General features: G+C 45.8%; 2 protein-coding genes and 1 pseudogene across 4 annotated transcripts in view; 2 read left to right on the forward strand and 1 right to left on the reverse strand.

The window, feature by feature from the left end:
• ACSS2 (acyl-CoA synthetase short chain family member 2) overlaps window positions 1-14020 on the forward strand; it is a 47042-nt gene extending 33022 nt beyond the window's left edge. Inside the window, exons 4-19 of one of the 2 annotated variants that reach the window (XM_004746573.3) lie at window positions 133-236; window positions 490-562; window positions 843-918; window positions 1075-1189; window positions 2042-2080; window positions 6477-6614; window positions 7148-7318; window positions 7640-7773; window positions 7969-8101; window positions 8183-8239; window positions 8429-8509; window positions 9856-9964; window positions 11739-11807; window positions 12147-12323; window positions 12924-12998; window positions 13141-14020. In XM_004746573.3, the coding sequence (XP_004746630.1) occupies window positions 133-236; window positions 490-562; window positions 843-918; window positions 1075-1189; window positions 2042-2080; window positions 6477-6614; window positions 7148-7318; window positions 7640-7773; window positions 7969-8101; window positions 8183-8239; window positions 8429-8509; window positions 9856-9964; window positions 11739-11807; window positions 12147-12323; window positions 12924-12998; window positions 13141-13268 (1679 nt within the window). In that variant the 3' untranslated portion in view covers window positions 13269-14020. The remainder of the gene's footprint in view (window positions 1-132; window positions 237-489; window positions 563-842; window positions 919-1074; window positions 1190-2041; window positions 2081-6476; window positions 6615-7147; window positions 7319-7639; window positions 7774-7968; window positions 8102-8182; window positions 8240-8428; window positions 8510-9855; window positions 9965-11738; window positions 11808-12146; window positions 12324-12923; window positions 12999-13140) is intronic. The other variant, XM_004746574.3, reaches the window with a different exon arrangement.
• Window positions 14021-14420: 400 nt separating this feature from the next.
• The window catches only part of GSS (glutathione synthetase), a 28400-nt gene continuing 15738 nt past the window's right edge, over window positions 14421-27082 (reverse strand). For both annotated transcript variants that reach the window (XM_004746571.3, XM_045084113.1), the window contains exons 7-13: window positions 23431-23511; window positions 23252-23329; window positions 21132-21198; window positions 18114-18308; window positions 17553-17634; window positions 15953-16142; window positions 14421-14963 (exon numbers count right to left, since the gene is read on the reverse strand). In XM_004746571.3, the coding sequence (XP_004746628.1) occupies window positions 14840-14963; window positions 15953-16142; window positions 17553-17634; window positions 18114-18308; window positions 21132-21198; window positions 23252-23329; window positions 23431-23511 (817 nt within the window). In that variant the 3' untranslated portion in view covers window positions 14421-14839. The remainder of the gene's footprint in view (window positions 14964-15952; window positions 16143-17552; window positions 17635-18113; window positions 18309-21131; window positions 21199-23251; window positions 23330-23430; window positions 23512-27082) is intronic.
• On the forward strand, window positions 21388-22906 carry LOC106005283 (annotated as a pseudogene).

Genomic DNA, 27082 nt, shown 5'->3' on the forward strand with positions numbered 1-27082 from the left:
AGACAAGGAGTGGAAGGAATATGGTATAGGGGAACAGAAAAGGTCAGCCATTGGGGGGCAGTAGCTTAATGAGAAGGAGCAAGTAGCAGCAGGAAGGGTCCTTGGTCCATGATCTGTGTCCTTTATTTGCAGGCATTCGGAAGGGTGACCGAGTGGCCATCTACATGCCCATGATACCGGAGCTTGTCGTGGCCATGCTGGCGTGTGCCCGCCTTGGGGCTCTGCACTCCATTGTGGTAGGAATTTGGATTGGAAAAAGAGACCTAGTGGGGGGTAGGGTTCTGGAGAAGTAGGTTAAGCCTGGATGATGGAGGGTCTTAAGAATCAGACTAAGGAGTTTAGAATGTTTGGGTCATAGGTTCCATATCAGGTATCCAGTTTCTTCTAGGACCATAGCTTAGAAACCCTGAAGGTTTTATGAGTGTCTCCTTTCCTTGTTTACTTAATTCCTAGGTCTTTTTCTCCCTCAGTCTTTCTTCCTTTTCCTAGTTTGCAGGCTTCTCTGCAGAGTCTCTGTGTGAAAGGATCCTGGATTCCAGTTGCAGCCTTCTTATCACTACAGGTGACTAATTCTCACCCCTTTCCCAAAACCGCCATACCTGAAGTTTTGGTCTCTCATTGGCTAGTTGGTATTTGCAACTGCTCAGCAAATAGAGTAGGGACTGCCTACCCTTACTCCTGATTCCATCTCACCTGGCCCTCTGTCAGCTCAAATCAACTGGAAGAGCTAGAGCCATGAGGCCTACCTCAGGAAGGGCTCAATGAACATTGTGCTCACTAGGGATAAGGGGCTGGGAGTGTGGTGCCTTCCTAAGGCCTGGAATGTCTATTGCTCCCCAAAGATGCCTTCTACAGGGGGGAAAAGCTTGTGAACCTGAAGGAGCTGGCTGATGAGGCCCTGGAGAAGTGTCGGGAGAAGTAAGTGTGTTTGGCTGGTTGGCTACCGCTCTGGGTCCGCAATTCCCCAGTAACAGATTCCCTTGGTCCCCTCTATCTTAGATGGACATGGGTGGGTCTTTCCAAATTCTCTTTTGAGCCAACCAGCCTACCACTTCAGGTTTTTCCTTCTTCTAGGGGTTTCCAAGTGAGATGCTGCATTGTGGTCAAGCACCTGGGGCGGGCGGAGCTGGGCACAGGTGATTCTCCCAGCCAATCCCCCCCCATTAAGAGGCCATGCCCAGATGTGCAGGTGAGTCTGGTACTGCTATGCTTTCCTCTGGGCTCAGATTGTCTCCCTCTGCCTGCCCAGGAGGTTCTTGCTGTGCTTCTTTGCTTCCTTATCATAACGCTTAGACAATCTGGGAGCAATCCTAGGAATGCTTCCTCTGGCAGGGCTGGTAGGGAGCTGGGAGCTGGAGGACTTTGACCTTGAATGTCATTAGGGAGCCCCCTGTATCTTGGGAACTTAGTATGAGTCTCCCTTAGACTTTAAGGGAGACTCCGTGCTAGTTGGAGTGTCCTGATGGGTACAAGAGATCCCCAGGGCTTGGGCTTAGGTTAGAAATGGGCCGGCTTAGTCAACTATACTTTAATTAAAAAAGAAAGAAAGAAAGAAAGAAAGAAAGAAAGAAAGAAAGAAATGGGATGATTTGGGTGACTGTGTGTACGGGTCTCTGTCTTGGCATGGCCTGTATGGTCCCACCATGGAAGGATCAGGATTTGGCCCTCAAGATATGGCCCTTATTAACTTCGGATCCAGCACTTTTAGTGGAAATGGTGGAAAAGCCCAAAGGTCTAAGGGGCATGAAGAATGAAAGCTCCAGGGTCCAGAAGGACAAAGCTTCCTGAGATTTGTGACTTGAGGGGCCCTGAGGGATCACAGAGCTAGAGAGGCTATAGTCAGCCTAGGGAGGTTGTGGAGACCCCACTCAGCATTAGGGGTTCTGGGTGTGTAGAGGTTGGGGACAAGATCAGGAAAATGTAGGCTGGGAGGGGAGCCTGAAGTAAAGGAGGCAGCAGGTGCTTGGGACATGCTGACCCTTCCCTCCCACTCCCCTATACTCAGACCCTGCTCACCACCCTTTCCGTGGGCTCTTAACAGGGTAAGCTGAAAGAGAAACCCAAGCGCATCTGGCCCCAGGTATCCACCTCTGCACTGCCTTGGGTACTGCTGCTCTGCGTGCTTGTCTGTGTTTCCATCTGCTCTTTGCCTGTTTTCCCCATTGAGGTGGCTGCCAGACCTAATTCCTTTCTTTCTGCCCCTGGGTCCTCTGCCACCTAAGTTACTCTGAAGGGTCATGAAACTAAATGCCTGTTGCTACCCCTCCGAACTGGCATAGAACATGGATCTCAGGAGGTAGCAACAGGCATCCCATTGCACTCCTGCTGCTCAGAACCTTTGTGGGAGAGAGGACCAAGTGACTTGTCAGAAAGTTTTTACTATGTATTTAGCTGGAGCAGAGCCCTAGGAGATAGGAGGAGAGTGAGTAGAGGAGGGACAGAACTTGGACCTTGGGAACTCACCATCAAGTTGAGGAGTTATATATGTATTACAAATGAAAAACCTCAGTTTTATATAGGATAACAGGTAAGATTCCTAAATATATCTAAATACATTTATATATTACTTGGGGATTTATAAACTGCAAAACTCTGATATAATTAAGTGCTAGATTGAATAAAATTTACTTTGTAGGTGTTTCTAAGATGTGAGATTTCTAAGTGGGGACTCAAAGCAGATTAGACTAGCAAAAGGCTGGGCTTGGAGTCCAGAGAATAATTTTTAGCTGTATGTCCTCAAATAAGTTATTTTTCCTCTCTGAATTTCAGTTACCTTATCAGCAGTGGAGAAATGATAATACATGCTTAAAAGGAAGCCACTTCCTTTATTAAAACAAAACATAAAACCCATTGTTCCTCTGAATTTTACCATTCTCATAGGCTGTCTTACTCTAAATCTTATATGGTTAATCTCTTCAGCTAATGGTAAATATAGTCCTTTTTCTCTGTTCTCATAGCATGGTGGGGACAGCTCTGATTCCCAGGGGACATTATTTTCCTTTTCAAAGTCAGGCAGAGACCTAAGACATTTCTCTTGGAAGATGTAACAAGCTCAGTGGTTAGAGTGTAGACTCCAGAGCCAGATTACCTGGGTTCAAATCCTAGCTCTGTCTGTCACCTGCTACTGTGGAAGCTTGGACAAGCTACTTAAGCTCTCTTGCCTCAGTTTCTCCATCTGTAGAATAAGGATAATAACTGTACTTACCTGATAGGGTTTTGTCAGTATATATAAGGTTTTTGTCATGTAGTAACTGCTCTATAAATGTTAGCTTTTATTGCTTTTAACGTAGCAGGCAGCCTGGCATTTCTAAAAGGGAAACCAGAAAAGAAATAAACTCCTATAATTATTAATTATAGGCCACAGACTCCTGGATTTTTGTTTCTTGGAAGTGAAAATAATCAGTTATCAAAAAACCAAAGACCATAAGAGTAGGGCTACAAAGTCCAGGTTTGTCTGAAAATTGCTGTCAAAGCTACAGAAATCTTGAGAGAGCACCACATCCCATCATTCTTAAGCATTTTTTAAGGTAGGGCCCGGCACAATTTGGAGGTGCTCTTCTCCATCATGTCACCTGTGGGCTTCCTCATTATCTCACACCTGGCAATTGCCCTCCGTGAAGCTATCCTGGTCCAAAGACAAAGGCCAAATCAATTCTTATTTCGGTAAATTAAAATCTTCCTGGTTCAAAGCTGTGGGCCCTCAAAGACACACACCCAATTCAGAACCAAGGTCTGCACCTCTAATTAAGCACACCCTGTTTTCTGGTGCTGGTTACCAGTTCCACACCTGGGGTACTGGCCCTACTCACCCACATACTCACAAAGGAAACAATTTTATAAGATTACAAGAATCCCCTCATTACCACAGTATAACTATGCTTTTCCCTTGTATGTACCTAGTGCCTTTTCTATGACAATTCAAACCAGTACTGCAGACCATTTGCCCAAAGCAATATTGACACTCTTCTGCTTAAATACATTAAGGCCCTCATCTCAAGTAGATCATTTGGCAGGAAAAAAAAAGTATCCCTGTGTCAATGTATGTGTAGACCCATATGGCTATTCCACTAAAAAAATAGGGTATGTTTTAGTGTTTTCTCTTTCTCTCCTTTCTTTTTCTTCTTCTTTTTTTAATGGTGCTCACACTTGGTTTGGACTTGTCTTTTTCTTTTTTTTTAAGACTTTATTTATTTATTTTTTAAGATTTTATTTATTTGACAGAAAGAGATCACAAGCAGGCAGAGAGGCAGGCAGAGAGAGAGAGGAGGAAACAGGCTGTCCACGGAGCAGAGAGCCCGATGTGGGGCTCGATCGATCGCCAGGACCCTGGGATCATGACCCAAGCCGAAGGCAGAGGCTTTAACCCACTGAGCCACCCAGGCGCCCCAAGACTTTATTTATTTTAGAGAGAGAAAGAGCCCATAAGTGGGCGGCAGGGGAGAGTTGGCAGAGGGGAAGAATCTTCAAGCAGGCTCCACGCTGAGCCCAACATGGGGCTCAGTCTCGATCCCTCAACCCATGAGATGATGACCTGAGGCAAAACCAAGAGTCCAACGCTTAACCAGCTAAGCCACCCAGGCTCCACTGGGCTTGTCATTCTTAAGATGTTTATGTGCCAGATACTTCAGATTCTCTAAAGTAAGGGGCAGATAGTACAGAAAGAGGAGAGTGGTTGGAGAGTCATTTTGTAACTTATCAAGGTATGTGTTTAACACTTTGGGGCTTTTTAACCAAATATCTACCCAATAAATGAGTATATAGCCATATAATGGGAGTAGGGTGTTTCTCTTCCATTATCCTGGCTACCTGCCAGCCATGGCCATTGAACATACAAGAAGCTAATGAATATAAAGGGCTTTGTAACATCTCAAGCAAACCCAGACAGTTCCTATTTCCACACCCTTGAATTTATTTCCCAGAGGAGTTCAGTGGAAACGAACTAAATTCTGTCCTTTCTGTCATTCATCAATCTTTCCCACCCCACAGGACAATTTGAGGTATGATATTTTTCAGGTAATGCCTTTTTCTTTTGATGTTCTCCAAATCCTGTGAGACCATTAAGGAAAGATTGACTATCCTCATTTTAAAAACAACCGATTTGGGGCGCCTGGGTGGCTCAGTGGGTTAAAGCCTCTGCCTTCAGGTCCGGTCATGATCTCAGAGTCCAGGGATTGAGCTCCACATCCGGCTCTCTGCTCGGCAGGGAGCCTGCTTCCTCCTCTCTCTCTCTCTGCCTGCCTCTCTGCCTACTTGTGATCTCTGTCTGTCAAATAAATAAATAAAAATCTTAAAAAAACAACAACAACAACAAAACGATTTGAGGTAAAGTGCCTTGCCCAAGGACCTACACAGGTAGAAAGTGACAGAACTAGGATTGAGATCCAGTGCAATTTTTGGAGACATTCAGGGAATCCCACCTTCCCTCAGCACAGAGTAGACTCTGAAAACTGCCTGTTCAAAAAGGTGATATAACTAGGAAAGTAAAATAGTTTTAAGGAGAGGTTAGAAAAATTTCAGGATGATAGATATAAAAGTAGTTACCACAGATACTCTAGTATGGGGGGCCTCCCTCTGCTGGGAGAAGAAGTCCTTATTGGTCCTTTTCCACCATCTTAAAGCAGGGTTTCTGTTGAATGGAACTTTAAGCAAATATTTCTATGGGAAACCCATTGGTACCAGTGGTGTGAAAGTAGGGGCGGAGTTAGGGTAGGAAACTGCAGATATGGATGAGGTCTAGACATTCAGGAAAAGGTGCTTGGACCAAAAGCTGTTGACTTTTCTCAATACTAACAGGGCTAGGTGCCCGCTTCACCTGCAGGCTCTGACTAATTTTGCATTTCTGAATTGGGTGGTGTCCGCATCCCTGCTGATAAGCCACTAGTGCCATAAGTACATACGTTTGTATGTAGGCCTGTGTGTGCATATTCATTCACCCCCAAAAATTTAGAGTGTGTATTTAGTGCCAGGCATTTTGCTAGGTGTTGGGGATAAAGAAAAAAATAAAAGAAAGAAAGAAAAAGACTCCCCACTATCTAGTTGGGGAGATAGTAATTAAGCAAATAACCAAATAATTAGAAATATGTACCGTATAGGAAGAAACTAGGGTGTAATGGTCAAGAATAATAGCAAGGGTGAGGGCGGGTTTAGGAATCTACGAGATACTGTTCAGGGAAAGCCCTTCAATGAAGGTGACATTTAAGCTAAGAACTAAAGGATGAGAAGGACCAACCAAGGTGTCCTCCTCAGCCTGAGGCTACATAAGGGGAGCTCTGGAGCCGAGTGTGAGGAATGCCCAGGAAGCCTGCTGTTCTGCCCCTGTTCTCTGTCACATTCACCCTCACATTTCTCCTCCGCACCCCAGCACCTCCACCTGGCAGTACTTCTCCAACTCCTGGTGCCAGGTAGGTATATCTAGGCTCCTGTCGTGAGGTGTTCACAGTTCTTCCCTGCCCATTCCTGTCTTCCTAACCCTGCAGATCTCCTGGAACCAAGGGGTTGACTTGTGGTGGCATGAACTCATGCAAGAGGCAGAGGATGAGTGTGAGCCTGAATGGTGTGACGCTGAGGACCCACTCTTCATCCTATACACCAGTGGCTCCACAGGCAAACCCAAGGCAAGTGTGCATGTGTGTGCATGTGTGTGCATGTGTGTGTACTGTGTAGGGTTTATTTTTTTTTTTTTAAGATTTTATTTATTTGACAGACAGATCACAAGTAGGCAGAGAGGCAGGCAGAGAGAGAGAGGAGGAGGAGGTAGGCTCCCTGCTGAGCAGAGAGCCCGATACGGGGCTCGATCCCAGGACCCTGGGATCATGACCTGAGCCGAAGGCAGAGGCTTTAACCACTGAGCCACCCAGGCGCCCCCTGTGTAGAGTTTAGAAGTGAATTTCTGTTCGTGTATATGAGAGTATTTTAGGTGGCTCAGAAATACCATCTTAGGGTGTGGATATGAATGATGACTTTGCATGTGTATGGTGTGTGAGATGGGAACATGGAGAAAAGGGGATAGGAGATGGAAGCTATAAAAGGGGGGCTGGCAGGGCCAGAATCCATGAAGAGGATCTTCCTCTAGCTCTGCCCAGCCTACATTTGGTGGTCTGTGGGGGTGAGCCCAAGTCCCCAAGCTAAGGCCCTATTCTTCCTGCAGGGTGTGGTACATACTGTTGGAGGCTACATGCTCTATGTGGCTACGACCTTCAAGTATGTGTTTGACTTCCACGCGGAGGATGTCTTCTGGTGCACAGCAGACATTGGCTGGATCACCGGCCATTCCTACGTCACCTATGGGCCACTGGCCAATGGTGCCACCAGTGTTTTGGTGAGAAGGGAGCTGGGACCCATGGCTGACTGCTTGGCCTACTTAGGGGAGGACAAGATGATCCTGGGTGACAGTCTCCCAAGGCCACTTGGTCTAGGGACACAGGGACTTACACAATGACCTGTTCCCTGGAGAAAGAGGAATTCTGAGGGGCTGTATATACTGACTGGGAATGTCTGTTGGAATGTCTGTTGGCTTGTCTGTAAGGGAGTGAAGACATGGGTGTATCAGAAAGGGCAAAATACTGAGCCTGGGGCTATGACAGAGGAAGTAAGGGACTGTTGGGAAGGACTAGGAATGACCAGCCTTCACTGGGGTCAGTTTGAGGGGATTCCCACATACCCGGATGTGAGCCGCCTGTGGAGCATTGTGGACAAGTACAAGGTGACCAAGTTCTACACAGCACCCACGGCTATCCGCCTGCTTATGAAGTTTGGAGATGAGCCTGTCAACCGGTGAGACCCCCTCCCCAGCTGCTGCCCCATGGGTGTCCCTCAGAGCTAGGGGCTGGCCTTTGTGTACAGTCTTTTCCATTCCATTGTTCAACTCCTTGGCCTAGAATAGGGGAAGGGGCAGAAGAGCCTGGGGCATGTCTTCCTGGTTCCCAGTGGTACTCAGAGCTTTCCTTTCTTCCCACTCCCCTGCCCAAGGCATAGCCGGGCATCCTTACAGGTGTTAGGCACAGTGGGTGAACCCATTAACCCTGAGGCCTGGCTGTGGTACCACCGGGTGGTAGGTGCCCAGCGCTGTTCCATCGTGGACACCTTCTGGCAGACAGAGACAGTGAGTAAAGGATTCAGAAGGCTGGGGCTGAGGGACAGTGTGGGAAGATTGACTCATACCCCTGATTTCTGACTTCCACAGGGTGGCCATATGCTGACCCCCCTCCCCGGTGCCACACCCATGAAGCCTGGTTCTGCTGTGAGTGAGGTTCCCTTGGCTGGTCCTGGGCTAGACAGGAGTAAGAGTCTCGGGGCCTGGGTAGAGGGTAGGGGACTAGACTAATATGTTTGAGGAACCTGGGGCTCTCAGGGTCCCTGGGAGAGGTAAAGAGTTGAGTCACAGTTGCCTCATTCCTCTCCTTGAGTCTTGTCTCCTGTTTGTTTCTAGACCTTCCCGTTCTTTGGTGTAGCTCCTGCAATTTTGAATGAGTCTGGGGAAGAGTTGGAAGGTGAAGCTGAAGGCTACCTGGTGAGGTCCTGACCCTTGGATGTCTTTGAGGAGTTGGGAAGAAAGAGTACAGCAAGGGATGCTGTACTTTGCTTCAGAGTTTAGAACCTAATTTCTACTGGAAGGTGCTTGTGGCTAAAGCTCCATGGTTGAGGGTTTATCCTCTGTGAGACCCTGGAAGAAATCTTCTGGCTATTTAGCCTGCCTCTCTGGTTTTTGGCCACTTTGGCTCTTAAAGGCTCTGCTCAAAGATTCCTCATGATGCCTTTTTGGGTCTGGAAGACTTAGTGTTAATTCTTCCTTTGACAAACATTCTAGTGTGAAAGGAGTCTTCATAACATAGTAGAAAATCATACAGGCTCCAGAGTCAGGCTGGTTGGGTTCAGATCCTAGATCTGCCTCTTCTGTCACCTCAGATAGGTTAGCCAAAACCCTTTGAACCTAAGTTTCATTTGTAAAATAGGGCTATATAGTACCTTTGTCTTCTCAAGTTGCTGGATTGATTAAATTAGATAATCCTTTTGAAGGATTTAGCATAGAACCTGACAGTATTTAACAAATGTTAGCTGTTGTGATTTTTATGTTAGTACTTGGAGGAAGATTATCAGCCCCCACCTTCCACTTCTATCCCACTTTACTTTTACTAAGAGCAAGTTAGTAACAAGGACAGGAGTTAAATCCATGCCTTCTGACCTTAGCCTAGAATTTCATCCATCTCTTCAATCTTCTACCACAGGACATTATTGATTGGGGCAATAATTATTCACTTTTTAAAGAAAGATTTTATTTATTTATTTGACAGAGAGGCAACAAGAGAGGGAACACAAGCAGGGGGAGTGGGAGAGGGAGAAGCAGGCTCCCTGCTCAGCAGGAGCCTATCCCATGACCTGAGCCAAAGGCAGATGCTTAATGAATGAGCCACCAGGTGCCCCAATAATTATTCACATTTATATGACTATTTTCATTTTTATCAAACTGGACTTGGTTTCCTGAGGAGACTCAAATTTACTAAATGCTTATCACTAACAGAACATTGTACTAGGCAATTTCCACATACCATTAATCCAATCCTCACAATAGCTTTGGGAGGTTGAGATTATTTTCTGTGATTTACAGAAGATCTGAAGCTTAGAGAGGTAAAGTTACTAACCCAAGGTCACACAGTTAGTAGCAGAGCGAGGATTCTCAGTCTGGATTGTTTATCTTCAAAGCCTGTGCTTTGTCCTACTTCTCAGGAAGGACATTCAGGCCATTTCTAATCAGGTTGGGCAAAACTGTGATTGTCCAGTCTGTGAGTGTGACAGTGTCTCCAGGCTTAAAGTGAGACAGTATAGCCGATGTACTACTGTGCCATTCCCACTCCTTAGGTGTTCAAGCAGCCCTGGCCAGGAATCATGCGCACAGTCTATGGGAACCATGAACGCTTTGAGGCCACCTACTTCAAGAAGTTTCCTGGTTACTACGTAACAGGAGATGGTGAGTCTTGGCCATCCCCTTCACATATCTCCCACCTTGACATGTACCTTACCCTTCCATTTTCAGGAAGAATTGGTTGGTGGGAAGAAAAACAGAGGAACATATTCTGTGTGTCAGTGTCTAATATCCAGGTAGTGCTATAGAGAAGACTGTAAGAGCAGGAATGAGTGTTGCATAGAGGGTCTCACCATGGTGCAACCTGATGTGATATATGAGGAAAGAGGTTCTTCTTTCCACCATTCCTGTGCTAAAAGAAATGGGGCATGTAGCAACGTGTATTACTATGTCATATGCATCCTCATGTGTGGAGCCCATGTTTGCCCATGACTTTGTCTACCAATCCATTCATTCATTTTTGTTGTTGTTTAAGATTTTATTTATTTATTTGATAGAGATCACAAGTAGGCAGAGAGGCAGGCAGAGAGAGAGGAAGGGAAGCAGGCTCCCTGCCAATCAGAGAGCCTGATGTGGGGCTTGATCCCAGGACCCTGGTACCATGACCCGAGCCAAAGGCAGAGACTCTAACCCACTGAGCCACCCAGGCATCCCTGTCCACCAGTCCATTCATGCATAGCTTTTTACTGAGCATGTACTATGTCTAGGCACTGATCTAATTTCGGGGGATATTACCATGAATAAGGTAGGCAAGGTCTCTGTTCCCATGGGGCTTATATCTAGTAAGGGGAGACAGACAGTAAATTCAGCAAACAAGTTAATAAGCTTATCTTGCTGACAAGCGCTATGGAGAAAAACAAATAGGTAACAGGATAAAGAATGTCTGAAGGAATGGCCACCATACATGGGATTGTGAGAGAAGGCGTCTTCACTTCAGTGATATTTGACCAGAGACCTCCAGGGTGAGGAGGAGGCCAGGCATGGGAAGATCTGTGAGTGAATATTCTGTGCAGAGACACGAACTTGAAATGTCTGAGGAACAGACTGAAAGCCTGTGTGGCTGACGTGTAGTGAGCAAAGGGAAGAATGTTACATGAAGTTGGAGAGGTAGATAATGTGGGGCCTTCTGGGCCACAGGGAGGACTTTGGATTTTATCCTGTGTCCAGTGGGGGAGATCTTTAGGGCTTGTAAGCAGGGAAGTGATAAGAACTGATTTCTTGTTTAGAAAATAACTTTGATTTATGGAGAACAGACTTTAGGTGGGTGTATTAATTATCTATTGCCATGGAAAAAAATCACCCCAAAACTTGGCAGCTTAAAACAACAAATATTATCTCATACAGTTTCTGAGGATCAGGAGTTTGTGAGTGGCTTTGCCAGTTGTTCTCATGCAGAGTCTTTCATGGATTGCAGTGAAACTGTTGGTTGAGGCTACAGTCATTTGAAGGTTTGACTGAGCCTGGAGGATACACTTCCAAGCTCACTCATGTGGCTGTTGGCAGGAACCCTCAGTTCTTCACCACATGGGCCTCTCCATAGGGCTACTCGTGACATGGCAGCGGACTTCCCCCCAGAGCAGATCATCCGAGAGAATGCCACCGTGTCTTCTAGAATCTAATTTAAGAAATGACATACCATCACTTCTGCCAAAGTCTATTGATTACACAGACTTACCCTAGTGCAATGAGAAAGAAGACTACACAAGAGTCTGAATATCAGAAAGTGGAAATCTGTGTTGATCTCTTGGAACCTGTACCACATTGGCAAGTTCAGAAGCAGGAAGACTTATTGGGGGCTATTAGTATAGCAGTTTGGTGATGTGGATCGTGTATCCTACTGTGGGATATTTATTACATTGTGCACTTCTTCTCTTTCCAGGCTGCCGGCGGGACCAGGATGGCTATTACTGGATCACTGGCAGGATTGATGACATGCTGAATGTATCTGGTGAGGGCCAGGAACCATTTTTCCTTCTAGTTAAAACTACTCTCCCAGCAAGTCCCAGCCAAAGCATTCCGAGCCAGCCAGGATGTCCTCTAGACAAACCATGCTTGTAGTGAAGCATTCGGTTCTGGATACAGGATTTGGAGGAGGAGTGATAAACACTGGAATGTGCCTAGAGGAGGGGAACTGGGTTGGTGGGACTACTGAAGCAGGTCATGTGAGGAATGAATGAAGGGGCTTCCCCATTTGACCAGACCAAGACTGCCCTGGAGGCATAGAATGGAACAGGGGCTGGGGTAGAGGCTGGGATCTCTCTCATGGCACTTGCTTTCCCTTGACAAGGACATCTGCTGAGCACAGCAGAGGTGGAATCAGCACTTGTGGAACATGAGGCTATTGCAGAGGCAGCTGTGGTCGGCCACCCTCATCCTGTGAAGGGCGAATGCCTCTACTGCTTTGTCACCCTGTGCGATGGCTACACCTTCAGCCCCACCCTCACCGAGGAGCTCAAGAAGCAGAGTGAGGAGCATCCCTAAGTAGGAACTGTAGGGTCTGACCTGACGACCCAGTTACCACAGCAAGGTGTTGGGGAGAGGCTAGAGCAAGCCGCAAACTACAAACGGATCCCAGGGGGCCTTAGGAGCTGATTGTCCTCTTCCCACTCAGTCTCCACTAGTCTCTCCACTAGGATACTAATGGCTGACATTTATAGAATTCTCTGTGCTACCACTGGGCTAAGTACTTTAAGTGCGCTAATCCATTGAATCCCTATCATCAGTGCTGTGAAATAGATCCTATTGTTACTCTCATCCTAAAGATGAAGAAATTGAGGCTCAGAGAAGTTCAATCATTTGCCCAAGGCCACACTGCTAGTAAAGTGGGATTTTAAACTCTAGCGGGCTGATTCTTAGAGTCTGAGTTCCACGAAGGTAGATTAGAATAAAACGGGATAGTAAAAGACAATGTGTTAAAAAGAGAAAGACAAGCAGTGATTGTAAAAATTACTCTGTGGGCAGGGCCTTGAAGATGAAATAGGTGGGGAACAAAGCCATCTCTGCCTTGGTTTTGGGAGCCTCGCTAAGGGTACTGAGGAAATGCTTAATGATTTCTTGGTTACAGTTAGAGAAAAGATTGGCCCCATTGCCACTCCGGATTATATCCAGAATGCACCTGGCTTGCCTAAAACCCGCTCAGGTATGTTCAGAGGCCTCAAGGAATTGGGTTTGGGATTGGCCAAGGCCTAGTGGTGGTGGAGTGTGTGTGGATGGAAGCCTTTTTGGCAGGGCTGGAGTGGGTCAGTGCTATTACTGGGTAACCAGAATTCTGTGGTCCCCAGGGAAAATCATGAGGCGGGTGCTTCGGAAGATTGCTCAGAATGACCACGACCTGGGGGACACCTCTACTGTGGCTGACCCAACTGTCATCTGCCAGCTCTTCAACCACCGCTGCCTGACCATCCAGTAAACGAGACCTGCCCTTTACCCAGGCTTCTCCCTGCTTGGCTTTCCAAAGTGTGGCCCACCTTCCCCTTGCCCCCACCCAGGAGTGCTGAGGGCCAGTGCTGACCCACACCACCTCCCTTGACCAGCTGTCTGGGACCGAGGACCAGCTTTGCCCTTGGGTGGAGGCAACTTCCTGTGGGTCCTAGATAGATGAGACGCGGCCCAGCTTAGCCTCAGATTGCTGTGCCCCTAGATTGCAAGAGCCCTTGGAGCCCAGAACAGGGACCTGAAGGTCATGTCCCTTACCCAAGTTAAGTATGCAGAGGGCAAGTGAGGGTCTAGACTGAAGCAGGGAGGCAGCTCTGTAATCCTATATCAGTTCTCTCAGGAAGCACCAGTACTTATCTTGGGTATGCATTTGCTCTTCGAAACACCTGTCTTTGTGTCCCAAAACAATTGATTATTATTTTTTTAAATACTTTGCTTCTGTTCTAGATCTGAATTCTCTTTTTGTGCCAGATGGCAGTGTTTGTCTACCCATTTGCTTCAGGGGATGTGCAGACAGGCTGTTTCCAGACGGTTTTCAGACTACCTGCTTCTTTGCTGGAATAAATGTGTTTTGTTCCTAGGGCCAGAAGAACTTGTCTTCCTTGTCCTCTGTTCCCACCCTTCCATGAACAGTCCTGCCCATAAGAGATACTCTCAGACGAAACTCTTCTTGCCCCAGTCATGCCCAGGCTCTGATTGTAGGAATAAAGTCTATGACCTTAAAAAGGTGGTAACTTGTTTTCTTAGGTATCTTACAGACTGTATACTTACGAGCTGCTCTGAATTGTGTGGTGGATGGGAAGGGGAGTGGTTTTCCTCAGGAATACTCCCAATATCCTCCTTCCAGAACTTTTGGTTTGGGCATCTGCAGGCAGGGGGCTTCACTCATAGGCCCTTTGGCAAGCTCCTGAACTAAGCAGGAAAGCAAATGAAGCCAGTTCATGCCTGTGATGTCCCATCACAGCTGCATTATTTTCTATGATCCTGTGGGAGCATTAGTGAGTGACTAAAGATTGGAACTTCAGGGTTCTATCCTATGGTCTGGGGCTAGGGAGACTCTGATAATAGCCAGATCATTTCTCCTGCTCTAAGTGTGCCGACCCCACCAAATGTATACACCAAGGAATCACAGAATCAGCAATGTAGTTTTATTTAAGGCAGAAGTGGGGAAAGGCTATGCCCCTTCACTGCCCTCCTCCTACCTCTCAGTCCTATTCTAGATCAAACACTGGAAGCTACTGGAAAGGCTGGTGAGGGGTTGAGAGGAGGGTGGCAGGGTTATGGACCCTTACCTCAAATCAGGTACCCACACTCACAGGATTTAGGAGCCTCTAGATCTCACCTCAGGGAAACACAGCTTTTCTGGTCCTCAGATAGGAAAGCCAGGGGAAGGTACTCAGCATTCACCCTTCTGCGAACTGAGGAGACCAGCCTTCCCAAGGTGCAGGAAGGGAAGGCCCTCAGAGGGGCTAGGAGAGGAATGACAAGTACAGGGATAAAAGGTCTCTTGAGTGAAGTCAAGTCTGGGCAGGCCTGGCTGTGCCCTCACACAGGGTACGGGTTGTCCAGGACTGCCACTCCTGCTGCCACACCACCATCTGCATGCTCGATGGCTTTGGTTCGAAGTAGATGTCCCACGTGGTTGTTCATCACAAGTGTCTTTCCCTGTCTGTAGAAATGGGAGCGGGAGACACACAACCCCATTACCAAGACAGCCCACACACCCAAAACCTTTCCTGGTCCCACGTGAACAGTGTATGAATGAATCACTACACCCAAGGAAGTGCTAGGATTTTAGAATCAGATTTGGATTTGCGTCCTCACTGGGAAATTACTAGCTCTGTGCCTTTGAGCAAGTCACTCAGCCCTTCTAAATATCAATTTCCTTAATTTAAAATAGAGTTAAAACCTCTCACTTTGCAAGACGGTCACAAGGATTAAATAAAACAGGAAAAGCACTTAGCATGATCCCAGGCTCACATTTCATGTTCTGTAGCTGTAAGTTTCCTTCTCTACCTCTCTCTTAAGATGGCTGTGGTGGTAGGTTTGGAGGGAAGTGGCAGGCAGAGCTGCTATAAGTGGTTAGAGGGAAAGATTACATAGAGAGAAAGCTATGATCAAGAGCATGGTCGGATCTGCCATTCCTACCTTGCTTGATCTTGAAGGACAAATTTTGCAGGAAGTGATTTAAGGGACCAGGAACTATTCCCTACAAATTCCCAAGCAGTCTTCTTTTCCTGATTCTTTAGTGCTCAAATCCAAACCCAGGGGCCACTCAGCCTTTCAAAGGCACTGATTATCCTCTAGCTGGCCCCACCTACCTTTTCCCAGAATTCCTGGTGGCCTGGAAACTGGACCCAAATTCTCTTCTTCCCTGGGGTCTCCTTCTAGTCCAAGGCTACTTTCTCATCCATATTGATACTACTCATAATTTCCTTTATAGTTACAAAACACTTCTCATCTGGGCTCCATCTGATAGCCCTGTGATGTGGGATGGTCTTGGGTGCCTGGCTTCATTTATTAATTAAGGAAACAGGTAACATGGCTAGGGACTGGCAGAGCTGGGACTGAAGCCCAGGATTCCTATTCCCTGTCCTTTGCTTCCTCCAGGTTTGCTTGGCTGACCCTCTGACAAGGAGACCCTCTTGCTTGGCTTACTTGACATAGACCCCAAAGATGCCCAGCTCTGAGATGCACTGGACCACTCGGACAGGGCTGCCAGGCCGCAGCAGGCAATTTCCAAAAGGCTCAGGTTCAATCTTTTCCATGAGGATGTAGGAGGCCCTCTCCTCGCTGTCCTTCAGCCGCTCCAGGACCTGTACCATCTCCTCTCCGTATAGGTTGTTACCTGCAATGGCACCGGGCAGTCACCCTGGATCCTCTGCCTACCTTCTCCACTCTGCGTCCCCACTTCTGTGGTCAAGGCAGCAGACTTAGTTCCTGACAACAGCTCAGTGAAGCAGAGCAGGCCTGGTTCCCAAAGAGGGAATGTCACTTTAACAGGCGAGTCCTTACACAAGCAAACACACCTTCCACCACACTATCCTGCCCTAGTTCTCCTTCTGCCTGCTTATGGCTTTCCTTAACTGACTGACTCCTGCTCCTCTTAAATATTGGGATATTGGGATTCCCAAGGAATCCATCTGCCACCCTTGTTTTCTCCTCTATGTACATAATTTTTTTTTTTTAACAATCTCTTCTAAGGCTCCATCTATTATTCTATGACTTGTCAACTCCCAAATCTTTAACTTAAGTTCACTGTTCTAGACATCGCATGGATATCCCATGGGCTCCCAAAACAAGCTCAACATGTCCAAATAGAACTCATTACTTCTGCCTGAACCTGCCCCCTCCTGAATCCTCCTACTGCCAATCAGGTGAAAGGCATTCCTGAGTCATATTTAATTCCTCCCTCTCCACTACATGTCACTGGCTCAGATGTGTACTCAGATCTGTACTCCACAATGTCATAGCCCTAGCCCAGGCCTCTGCATTTCTCTTCTGGACAATTATACCAGCCTCCTCTGTGGTTCTGTTACCAAGGTCTCCCCTCATCCAGGACAAGCTCCACTGTGGCTGAAACATGGATCCTGTATCAATCATGTGTCCCTTCCCTCCTTAAAACTCTCTAATGGACTCCCAGCACCCTCAGGAGGAAATCCAATTTCTTATATATTTTCAATATCCTTTATAATGATGTCTCAAAACATCTTTTCTAGCCCAAGTCTCTGCCTCCTCCCATTTCTCATGCTATACCCCAGCCTCACCAGTTACTCATCAATCCCCAAACATACACTTCCATGGACCAGTGCCTCTACTTGAGGCTGCTCCTTCTGTACGGAATGCTCTCCTTCCTTCCCGACCTGGTCAACTCCTCCTTATCCTTTAAGACCAAGATCAAAACTCATCTTCTCTGGGTGTGTGAGGCAGCCATGATCCCTGCCCTCAAGGAGTTCAAACCAGGCAGGAAGACATCCAACCTCCTGATTTGCCCTATCCCACTTCCCCACCATCTAGCCACAGGCATCTCAGACCAAATTTGTCCAAACCCTCCAATTATGGTTAGTCAGGTTTCCCTGTGCTCAATAGCAGTTGATCACAGGGTCTCCTGGGACACTATCCAAGATGAGGGCCTGTGTCAGTTCCTCCTGTGTCCCCCAGAGTCTGGGGCTCTGTCCATAGCAAGTGCCAATCCGCATTGGTAACAGCCTGCTAGTCCCCTTCCACTGAGCAGCACTACAAAGGTGAAAGCACTTACCTCCACCCTCTCTCTGGGGCTTTAGCACGAACTGGCTAGGGGCAGCAAGGGCTTCAGCAATGGCCTGGTCCCCTTCTTCACCCTGGCAGGAGGCAACAGAGCAATCACCAGCAGTTCTAGACCAAAGGCAGTCCTTCTGGTTATGCAGAGCAGCATCAGAGGAAGAGCAGGAAAGGGATGAGTGATAGCCCCTTCCGACTAGATGCTACTGTCTGGATGTGACCCCCAACAAGACCCCTAAAGCAGCAAATACAATGAGAACAAGCTTCCTCTGGCAATAGTTCATGGCTCCGCAGCAGAAGGCCTGGAAAGCCCATACAGACACTCCCCAAATCTTGCTGCCCAGCTCAGCTCCTTCCCCTTGCCACCTCCTACCCCATTTCCCCTTTGCTGATGAGCTCACGATGGATTCCAGTCCCCCTCCCCAGGGCTCTAGGGTTCTCACACTGCATCACTAACCCAAGTCTAGCCCACTACCAGCTCCAGCCTCCCCAACACATTGGGTTCTGGGTTCCTGCCACCTGGGAAGCCTGTGGTAGGAGAAAGAGGCTATCCACACACCATGTCCAGTGAGTAAAGGCCAGCAAAGGTGGCACGGAGGCGAGCCACAGCCTCAGACTGGCCAGGGAGCAGCATCTCCAGTACGCCCATTCTGCTCAGCTCCTGCTGCACCTTCTTCGTCCCAGCCAGCTGGGTGGCAATATCTGGGCACTTGACAGCACGTGACCTCTCCAGCAGCAAGCGTGCTTCCCAGTTCTGCAGAGGAAAGAAAACAAAAGAAATTCTATTTTATTTTACTTTGGCTGACCTTTGTCGAGCATCTCTCAGGTGCCAGGTATCATGCTTTCTTTTTTCACTTTCATTATCTCCCAGGGTCACCACAACATCTTTGGGAGACAGATGTGGATTCTTCCAAAATGTAGGATTCTTGCCTTCTGGGAGCTCACAGTTTAGCATAATGGTGCATGACTATTAAAAGGGAAGTTACAAAAGGGATAAGGGTATAGAAAAATTGGATAAAGAGGTTTGAAAGAGGGGGAACACTTGTGTATGAATTTAGCTTTCTAATGTACTCCAAATAAAATCCAAATTCCTCCCCACAGACTATAAGAACCTTCAGGATCTGCCTTCTGCCCTCTTTCAACCATGTCAGTTTCTTTTATTTATTTATTTATTTATTTATTTATTTATTTATTTATTTATTTATTTGACAGACAGAGATTACAAGTAGGCAGAGAGGGAGTCAGAGAGAGGAGGAAGCAGGCTCCCTGCTGAGCAGAGAGCCCGATGCGGGGCTCGATCCCAGGACCCTGGGATCATGACCTGAGCCAAAGGCAGAGGCTTTAACCTACTGAGCCACCCAGGCGCCCCAACCATGTCAGTTTCTTGACATCCCTCCATCCCATTCTCATAGTCCGGTCACACAGGCCAAACACACAAATACCATTTCCACCTCTGGATTTGTTGCTTTCCCTTCTGCATGGAATTCTTTTCGCTGTCCTTAAGTCTCAGCTGAAACTACCCTATTTAATGTGGGCTCCCCCATAATTCTCTATCTTTTCACCCTACTGTTTTATTCAAAGAGTTTCCCTCAACTACAAAACAAATTTTTTTTTCTATTTTTGCTTACTTTCTGATGACTATCTCCCTGACCAAAATGTGAGCTCCGGCCCTTGTCTGTCTTATTTCCTATTGTATCCCCAGTGTCTAAAACACAGTGCTTGGAGCTTTGTAATTGCTCAACAATTATTTGTTATTGTTTAACGAAGTGAAATCTGAGTAGTCAGGTAGAGGGGTCAGACTCAATAGGGAGGCGTACTCAGATTAGCAGAATAATAAGAGCAAAGGCCTTGCAGGTGCATAATCATAGGCTGTATGTGCTGTGGAATTTGGGGCGTGAGAGGCAAGTAAATTCTGTGGCTTCTAGGAGTTTGGGGCTTAAGAGGCAGTTTAACAGCAGAGGACCATGCCTCCCAGCTCTAGTCCCCATTCTGACAGTGGGGGGATAGCCTGTCCCTGACTCCAGACCGACCACATCAAACTGCCCACAGCAGGATGAAGGCTAAGGCCTGTGGAACAACACCTACTCCCACCCACACTGTCCTCCCTTTGATACAATCAGTCCACTTCCACCCCCTTGCCTGGTCTTCACTAATAATCTCAGCCACCTTTGATGTTCCAGGCAGAGTTACAGGTGTCCAGAACATCAGAGATAAACCCAAAGAAGTACTCCATTATGTTAGGAACAAGGAAGCAAAATTCATAGATGAGCAGGGGCTTTCCTAAGGTCACCTAGCAAGTCACTAAGCCTTGCAGATTTTATCTTCATATTCTACACCTGGTCTGAGTTTCTCAATTCCCTTAAAATGTCCTCCTTATGCTCAAGTTCCTTTCCCTGTTAGCTCAATCTCTTCTCTCTTTTTAAAGATTTCTTTGGCCCTTTCCCCTACGCCCTCTCCTGGAGCCTGGATCCATTTTCCTAATGGACAGTTTTTGTCTTCTCTAGTTGGCAAGTTCCCCGCACTCCTAACCACTTTCTAGAGGAAATGACCTTCTACAGAGCTTCCACCTCTTCGGAGCTGCTTCCTATACAACTAGGTCTTAGGGAGAATCATATATTCAAAGAATTAGACATCTGGAAGGAGCTCCCTCAATTTTTTGAGTTCCTCAACTTAGAGAAATTGAGCCCAGAAAGGGTCTAGAACCTGCCTGTGGTCATACAGAGGCAGAGCCAAAGTCTCATGATCCCTATCATGCTGCTTATGGTATTTTCTAACTTATTTCTCCTAAGTGAAAGCAGAGCTTCTTAGCTTCTCCATGCTGTGGATTTGGGGCAGGAGAAGAATAATGATATACTGGAAATGCCTCTGGACTGAGAATCAGAAAGCCTGAGAATCTGTGGGATATTAGATAAGCCTCTGCATCTCTCCAAACCCTAGTTTCTGTATGATGGGGATAATTATACACCTCACACAGTGGTTGTAAGGATTAAAGGAAATAATGGATGTGGGACGTAATTTTGAAGCCACATGATATGATAGTAAGATAAGGTGATATCATTATTGCCATTAACATGAGTGGACAGAAAAAGTTTCTGACACAAATAAAAGAGAAGTAAGAGTTGGCAGGAAGGAAATGTTCAATGGTACAGTGGAACTGGTTTGCATTAGCTAGCCAGAGCTGATTATACCCAACTCCTTCTAACTCTGCCCAGAAATGTTAAGTTGGTTAGCTTGAAATTGGCCACAATGGGAGTATACCACAGAAATCACTAAATGCTACAAATTGGGGCTCTCCCCCTGAGAAACATGACTTTTGCCAGCATATCCCTAGAAACACTATGAAAGGCTGAAGCAACACGGATTCCTGAGGATTCAGATTCTAGAAGACAGTGTGTTTATAGAGAATGAGAGGTAGCAAAAAACTTATGGGAGAATAGGAGGTTCCACCAGTAATTTCCCTGAGGATCACTGAGGCCAGGGCTCAGGGAAAAACCCAGGTTGTTGTGATGCCTGAGCTTGGTCTCTGAGGAACGTGGTGGGTCCTAGGAGGCAGAGAATGGTCTAACAAAATACCAACCTGTGGACTGTACTGACTCGGCATGTAGCCATCCCGGAAGTAAACCACAGCCACTTCCTGGCCGTCCCTAGAACACAGGATGGAGAAAGCTGCTGTGTTAAATTATAACTGATACGTTCAGCGGTTCAGTGTATTTTAAGATGGATCAAAATGAGTTTGGTTTCTTTCAAAGTCAGTCTGCATAGCTTGCCTAGACCAGGGTTCGTTGGAAGCAATGAAAATAGCTACCCACACCACCACTTCTTCCAGTAAAAACATGAAGATATGCAGTAAGGAATGCTTTAGAATATTCCAGATCTAGAGTCAATCTAGGAAGGCCAGAGGGAAATAAGAAGGCAACTAGAATCAAACCAGATAAATAATTTTTTAAAAAGGGCCAAAAATTACTGAGTATCGGAATCATATCGCCATGCCTAGCGAAACACACTTATACGACTTAAAATAGCTGAAACTAGGTTGAGATTCTTTGAAATGGTGGATGTGAGGGTATGGAGATGCAAAGTTTTGAGTCTAGTCAAGACACAAACTGCCTTGAGTGGAGACCAGAGGCCAAACTCGGTATCTGACAAGATAGCCAGGCTTCCCCGAGGATTATCCAGGAAACCCAATGTTTGCTGGCAGAACCAGTTCCTGGCATTAAAGCAGAACCCCATGAGAACAATGCCCACGATTTTCATGTGGTCATTGCTGGCCCCCCAGGATTCCCCTTTGAGGGAGGGACTTTTAAACTTGAACTATTCTTTTAGAAGAACACCTGCTGGCAGCCTCTAAAGTATGTTTCATGACCAAAGTTTATCATCCTAATGTAGAGAAGTGGGGAAAATATGTTTAGATATTTTGAAAGATAAGTGTACCCCAGCACTGCAAATCTGCACAGTTCCCTTATCAATCCAGGCTTTGTTAAGTGCTCCCAATCTGGATAATCCATTAGCAAATGTGTAGCAGAGCAGCAGAAGACCAACAAAGCCCAAGTCATGGAGCTAGAGCACGGACTAGGCTATATGCCATGAATATTTAAAATCGATCTGACCATCAAGTGTGCATCCCTTTTGTTCTGCCAAGGCTTCTTCCTTTTAGTAGTCTTAGAAAGTAGTCCTCTTAGTAGTCTTCCTGTAGTCTTAGAAATACTACAGAATAAAAACGCAGACATCTTAAGACATAAACTGTCTTTTTTTTTTCCTAGACTGTCTTTTTTAATATCTTCCCCCTTTGATTTCTTTAATATTGTCTGATATATCTAGAAAGTAAATTAATGACTTTGTTATAAAATCATATTTTGAAAATAGTATGTGGTATTGTGAAATTCATGGAGGTTCTTAATTTTAATCACAAATTTAAAAAACAACAACAACAACAACAAAACAAAACAAAACATAAAGCTCCACATCTAAATATGTGTGTTGCAAGCAATGCTACCCAATTAAGTGGTACTAAAGTCACTTAGTGGAATCCCCCTGGAGAGAAGCACAGGGCCCGGCTTGGAACACAAATCCAGGTCCCTTGAGGTCTTGCCTTGGCTCAGAGAGCAGCTCTGAGATCAATGGAAGAATGAAAGAACTATTGCTCTTCCTCCCTGACTACCCAGCCCCACTGCCCTGGCCTGAATTGACCAGCTCATATGAAGAGGGGCAAGAAAACTTTTAGGAACCCAGGGGCACATGAAAACCAAGGTTATTTAATTTTAAAAAATATTTTATTTATTTGAGAGAGAGAGGTAGCAAGAGAGAGCACAAGCAAGGGAGGGGGAGGGAGAAGTAGGCTCCCCCCCCCGGGCAGGGAGCCTGATGAGGGGCTCAATACTAGGACCCTGGGTTCATGACCTGAGCTGAAGACAGATGCTTAACCAACTGACCCACCCAGGCACTCGAACCAAGGTTATTTTAAGAAGGCCCTTACCAAGAAAGTCATTACCTCTCAAACGACCCTTTAGAAGCAGAACATGACCAGCCTTCTCCAAACTTCCCTGAGGTGATGGGGTATTTTACCCCTGGAATTCAGAGGAGGAAAGTTAAGCCATCCTATCTCCCAGAAGAAAGGATTACTGGAGGAAATGGTTGACAGGATGAGTTTCCCAAAGCAGCCTCTATCAGATCCTTGGGGAATGCTCCCTGAACACTTACATAAACAGCCGTCGGTTTTGGTCCAGAGACCCCTTTTCAGAGACATCTTCAAACCTTCGACGGATTACATGGATATTCCTGGAAAAGATGGACAAAGGTCAGAAGGAATGGCTGCTCTGTTCCGAATGGATCTTCATGATCCTGGGGCCATATCTGGAGGTCTCCCCTCCTTTACTTACCTGGCTAGTAGCTCATTCTCTATAGCACGCTGGTCAAATATGTTCCTTTCCTTCTCTTGAGCAATCAGTAGCACCAGAGCCCTGGGGAAAGAGTAAACACAGTTGGCAGAAGTGGCTATGAAGCTTAACCTCCCTCCATCCGACCGTCTTTCAGGAATGAGAATGAGAACACAGCTTCGCTGAAAGAGCAGATATTCTCTCAAATCAGAAGGGTCTCAGGTGATATCTGAGGCTGTTAACACATTATTTCCTGAAACTAGTAAACCTGAAGAAATGGGAGACGTCTCTGCTCCTTCTCTATTAGGTAGATGAAATATTGCAATGATGTTAATTTTCTGTGCAGATTAAAATTTAGGTTTAAAATCATCCCCAAGACCCAAGGGGACTTTTTCTAAGAGCTTAAAAATAATGATTTTAAAATGTTTCTGAAAGAATAAATAGGTGAAAGTACTGAAGAATATTTTATAGAAGAATAATGCTGGCAAGGTTGGAGGCTAACGACCATATTACTAGATTATAAAGCATATAATAAAAGTGTATGTTTTAAAAAAATTTTTAATAGTTCCAATTTTTAAATTAATTTTTAAAATTTCTTTTTAGTGTACCAGAATTCATTATTTATGAATCACACCCAGTGTTCCACACAATACATGCCCTCCATAATACCCACCACCAGGCTCACCCAACCGCCCACTCCCTGCCCCTCCAAAACCCTCAGATTGTTTTTTAGAGTCCATAGTCTCTCATGGTTCGTCTCCCCCTCCAATTTCCCCCAACTCCCTTGTATGATACATTAGACTAGCTCAGTGGAATCCCATAGAACCTTAGAGAGCCAACTATAAAAGCATTTTCTCTTGGTGCCTTCCAACATTTCTGTGATGTACATGGGGACACATTTTGTTCCACGGTATTAATGGGATCACTGAGGCTTCCCTGACCTCTTCCTTTCTGCTATCCACATACTTCTTCTTCTTTTTTTTTTTTTTACATTAACATATAATGTATTATATGTTTCAGGGGGACAGGTCTGTGATTCATCAGTCTTACACAATACACAGCAACTCACCATAGCACATACCCTCCCCAATGTCCATCACCCAGCTACCCCTCCCCCCCACCCCTCTCCACTCCAGAAGTATGAGTTTATCCTCATACTTCTTAAAGAAGCAGGAGCTCAAGGCCTCTGGGAGAAGCTAATGCCAGAGAACTATTTGGCTATCAGTCAGGCTATTTTTAGTTATCAAAGGTCCAGTCTCTGACCAGATGATCTTGAGGGACAATTCTCAGCAGTAATGGAGTACCAAACTCCATTTTGCTGTGTGCCTATAGATATTTGCTGGAAAACTTGGTTGGCTAGATTTTGGCCGAGCAATCTAAGCAATGGATTCCTTCCTCCTGTACTTGGCCTGTGGTCTGTTTGTTTCTGCTTTTCTCTACTCTACTGAGCTTCCTGGACTATATTCTGTGTGACTCCTTTCCACTTAGCTGAAATACAGGCGCTAGTATGCCTCCCCTCCTGGCTTGTCTGAAATCTCTTAAAGTCAGACATGACACTGAGCGGAGTCTTGGCTTTGAGTTGGGTATCAGAGAGACAAGCTAGAAATGGTGCTCTCATAAGCCATCCTCTGTTGAGAGAGTCCCAAGGGCCAATGGCCTTGCTTTTCATATTGTAGCCTGATTTGCTCTGCTCATGGGTGGGAAGGTGGCACCTAGCCCAGGCTGGCCCACCTCCAAGAAGAGGCGGAGGAAGGAGGCGGTAGGCTGTAGGTTAAAGTGGAACTGCATTCCCAGATTAAGTCAGCCTGCCCTCTGGCAAATAATCATAGCCAGAGACTCAGAAAACATATTCTACCTCCTCCTGCCTTCAGTTCTGAACAGTCTTTTGGGAGCAGGGCTAGGAAAGTTGTTAGTTAAGGAAGGTAAAGTGGCAGTAGTGTGCTGGCTGGCAGTGAGGACTCCTGATCATAGCTCCCAACAATTTATACCAAGAGTCCTTTCTTATCCTCACTCATTCTAACCACAGGCACTAATATTTTGAAAGAGTTTGAATAATTATTACCTAAATAGGAATCATACATCATATCCAGGCTTATTCAAAAAAATTCTCAAAAATTATGGTATAACTGATGAAAATTCACCCGCTCTATAAATGCTTGAGCCTTAGTTTTTCAATCCATACTATGGGACCATTCCTCTTGGGAGGCAGAATAATGCAGTAGAAAGCAGGCTTTAGAGGCAGACAGACATAAATTCTACACTTACTAGCTGTGTGACTTTGGGCAAGCTATTCCACTTCTCTTGAGTCTTCAGTATGCTCTTCTGTAAAATGAAACTAGTACTCTTAGAAGGTAGCTGCTGCTACTATTACTACTACTACTACTACTACTACTACAACTACTACTACCGGAAGTACCACAAAATGATCCTTACCAAGGTTTGTTTTTGGTTTTGTGTCTTTCAAGCTTTTATTTAAATTCCAGCTAGTTGGGGCACTGGGTGGCTCAGTGAGTTAAGCCCCTGCCTTCGGCTCAGGTCATGATCCCGGGGTCCTGGGATTGAGCCCCACATCGGGCTCTCTGCTCAGCAGGGAGTCTGCTTCCCCCCTCTCTCTCTGCCTGCCTCTCTGCCTACTTGTGATCTCTCTCTCAGTCAAATAAATAAATAAAATCTCTTTTTAAAAAAATTCCAGCTAGTTAACATTTGGTGTAACATTAGTTTCAGGGGTAGAATATAGTGATACAACACCCAGTGCTTACCACAAGTGCCCTCCTTAATACCCATCACTCATTTAACCCATCCCCTGCCCACCTCCCCTCCAGTAACCCTCAGTTTGTTCTCTGTAGTTAAAAGCCACTGACTGGTGGCTCAGTCAGTTAAGCATCTGCTTTTGGCTCAGGTCATGATCGCAGCATCCTGGGATCTAGCCCTGCATGGGTCTCCCTGCTCAGCAGGGAGTCTGCTTCTCCCTCTCCCTGCTCTTGTTCTCCCCGCCCCTCAAATAAATAAAAATCTTAAAAAACAAAACAAAACAGTAAGAGTCTATTTTCTGGTTTGCCTCTTTTTCTTTCCCCGACTGTGTTTATCTGTTTTTTTTCTTAAATGACATGTATGAGTAAAATCATATAGTATTGTCTTTGACTTATTTCTCTTAGCATAACACATGCCAGCTTCATCCATTTATTGCAAATGGCAAGATTTCATTCTTTATTAACTCATGAGTTGACGAACATTTGGGCACTTTCCAGAATTTGGCTATTACTGATAATGCTGCTATAAACATTGGGGTGCATTTATCTCTTTGAATCAGTATTTTTCTGTTATGAGGGTAAATACCTAATAGTGCAATTGCTGGGTCATACAATAGTTCTATTTTTGACTTTTGGAGGAACCTCCATATTCTTTTCCAGAGCGGCTGCACCAGTTTGCATTCCCACAAATAGTGCAAGAGGGTTCCCCTTTCTCTGCATCCTTGCCAATATCTGTTGTTTCCTGTGTTAATTTTAGACATTCTGACAGGTATGAAATGATATCTCATTATAGTTTGATTTGTATTTCTGTGATGATGACTGATGCTGAACATCTTTTCATATGTCTGTTGGCCATCTGAATACCTTCTTTGCAAAAATGTCTATTCACATCTTCTGCCCATTTT

Source organism: Mustela putorius, unplaced genomic scaffold, assembly GCF_011764305.1.
Source record: "Mustela putorius furo isolate JIRA1106 unplaced genomic scaffold, ASM1176430v1.1 tig00000743_pilon_pilon_pilon, whole genome shotgun sequence".
In the NCBI taxonomy this organism is placed as follows: domain Eukaryota; kingdom Metazoa; phylum Chordata; class Mammalia; order Carnivora; family Mustelidae; genus Mustela; species Mustela putorius.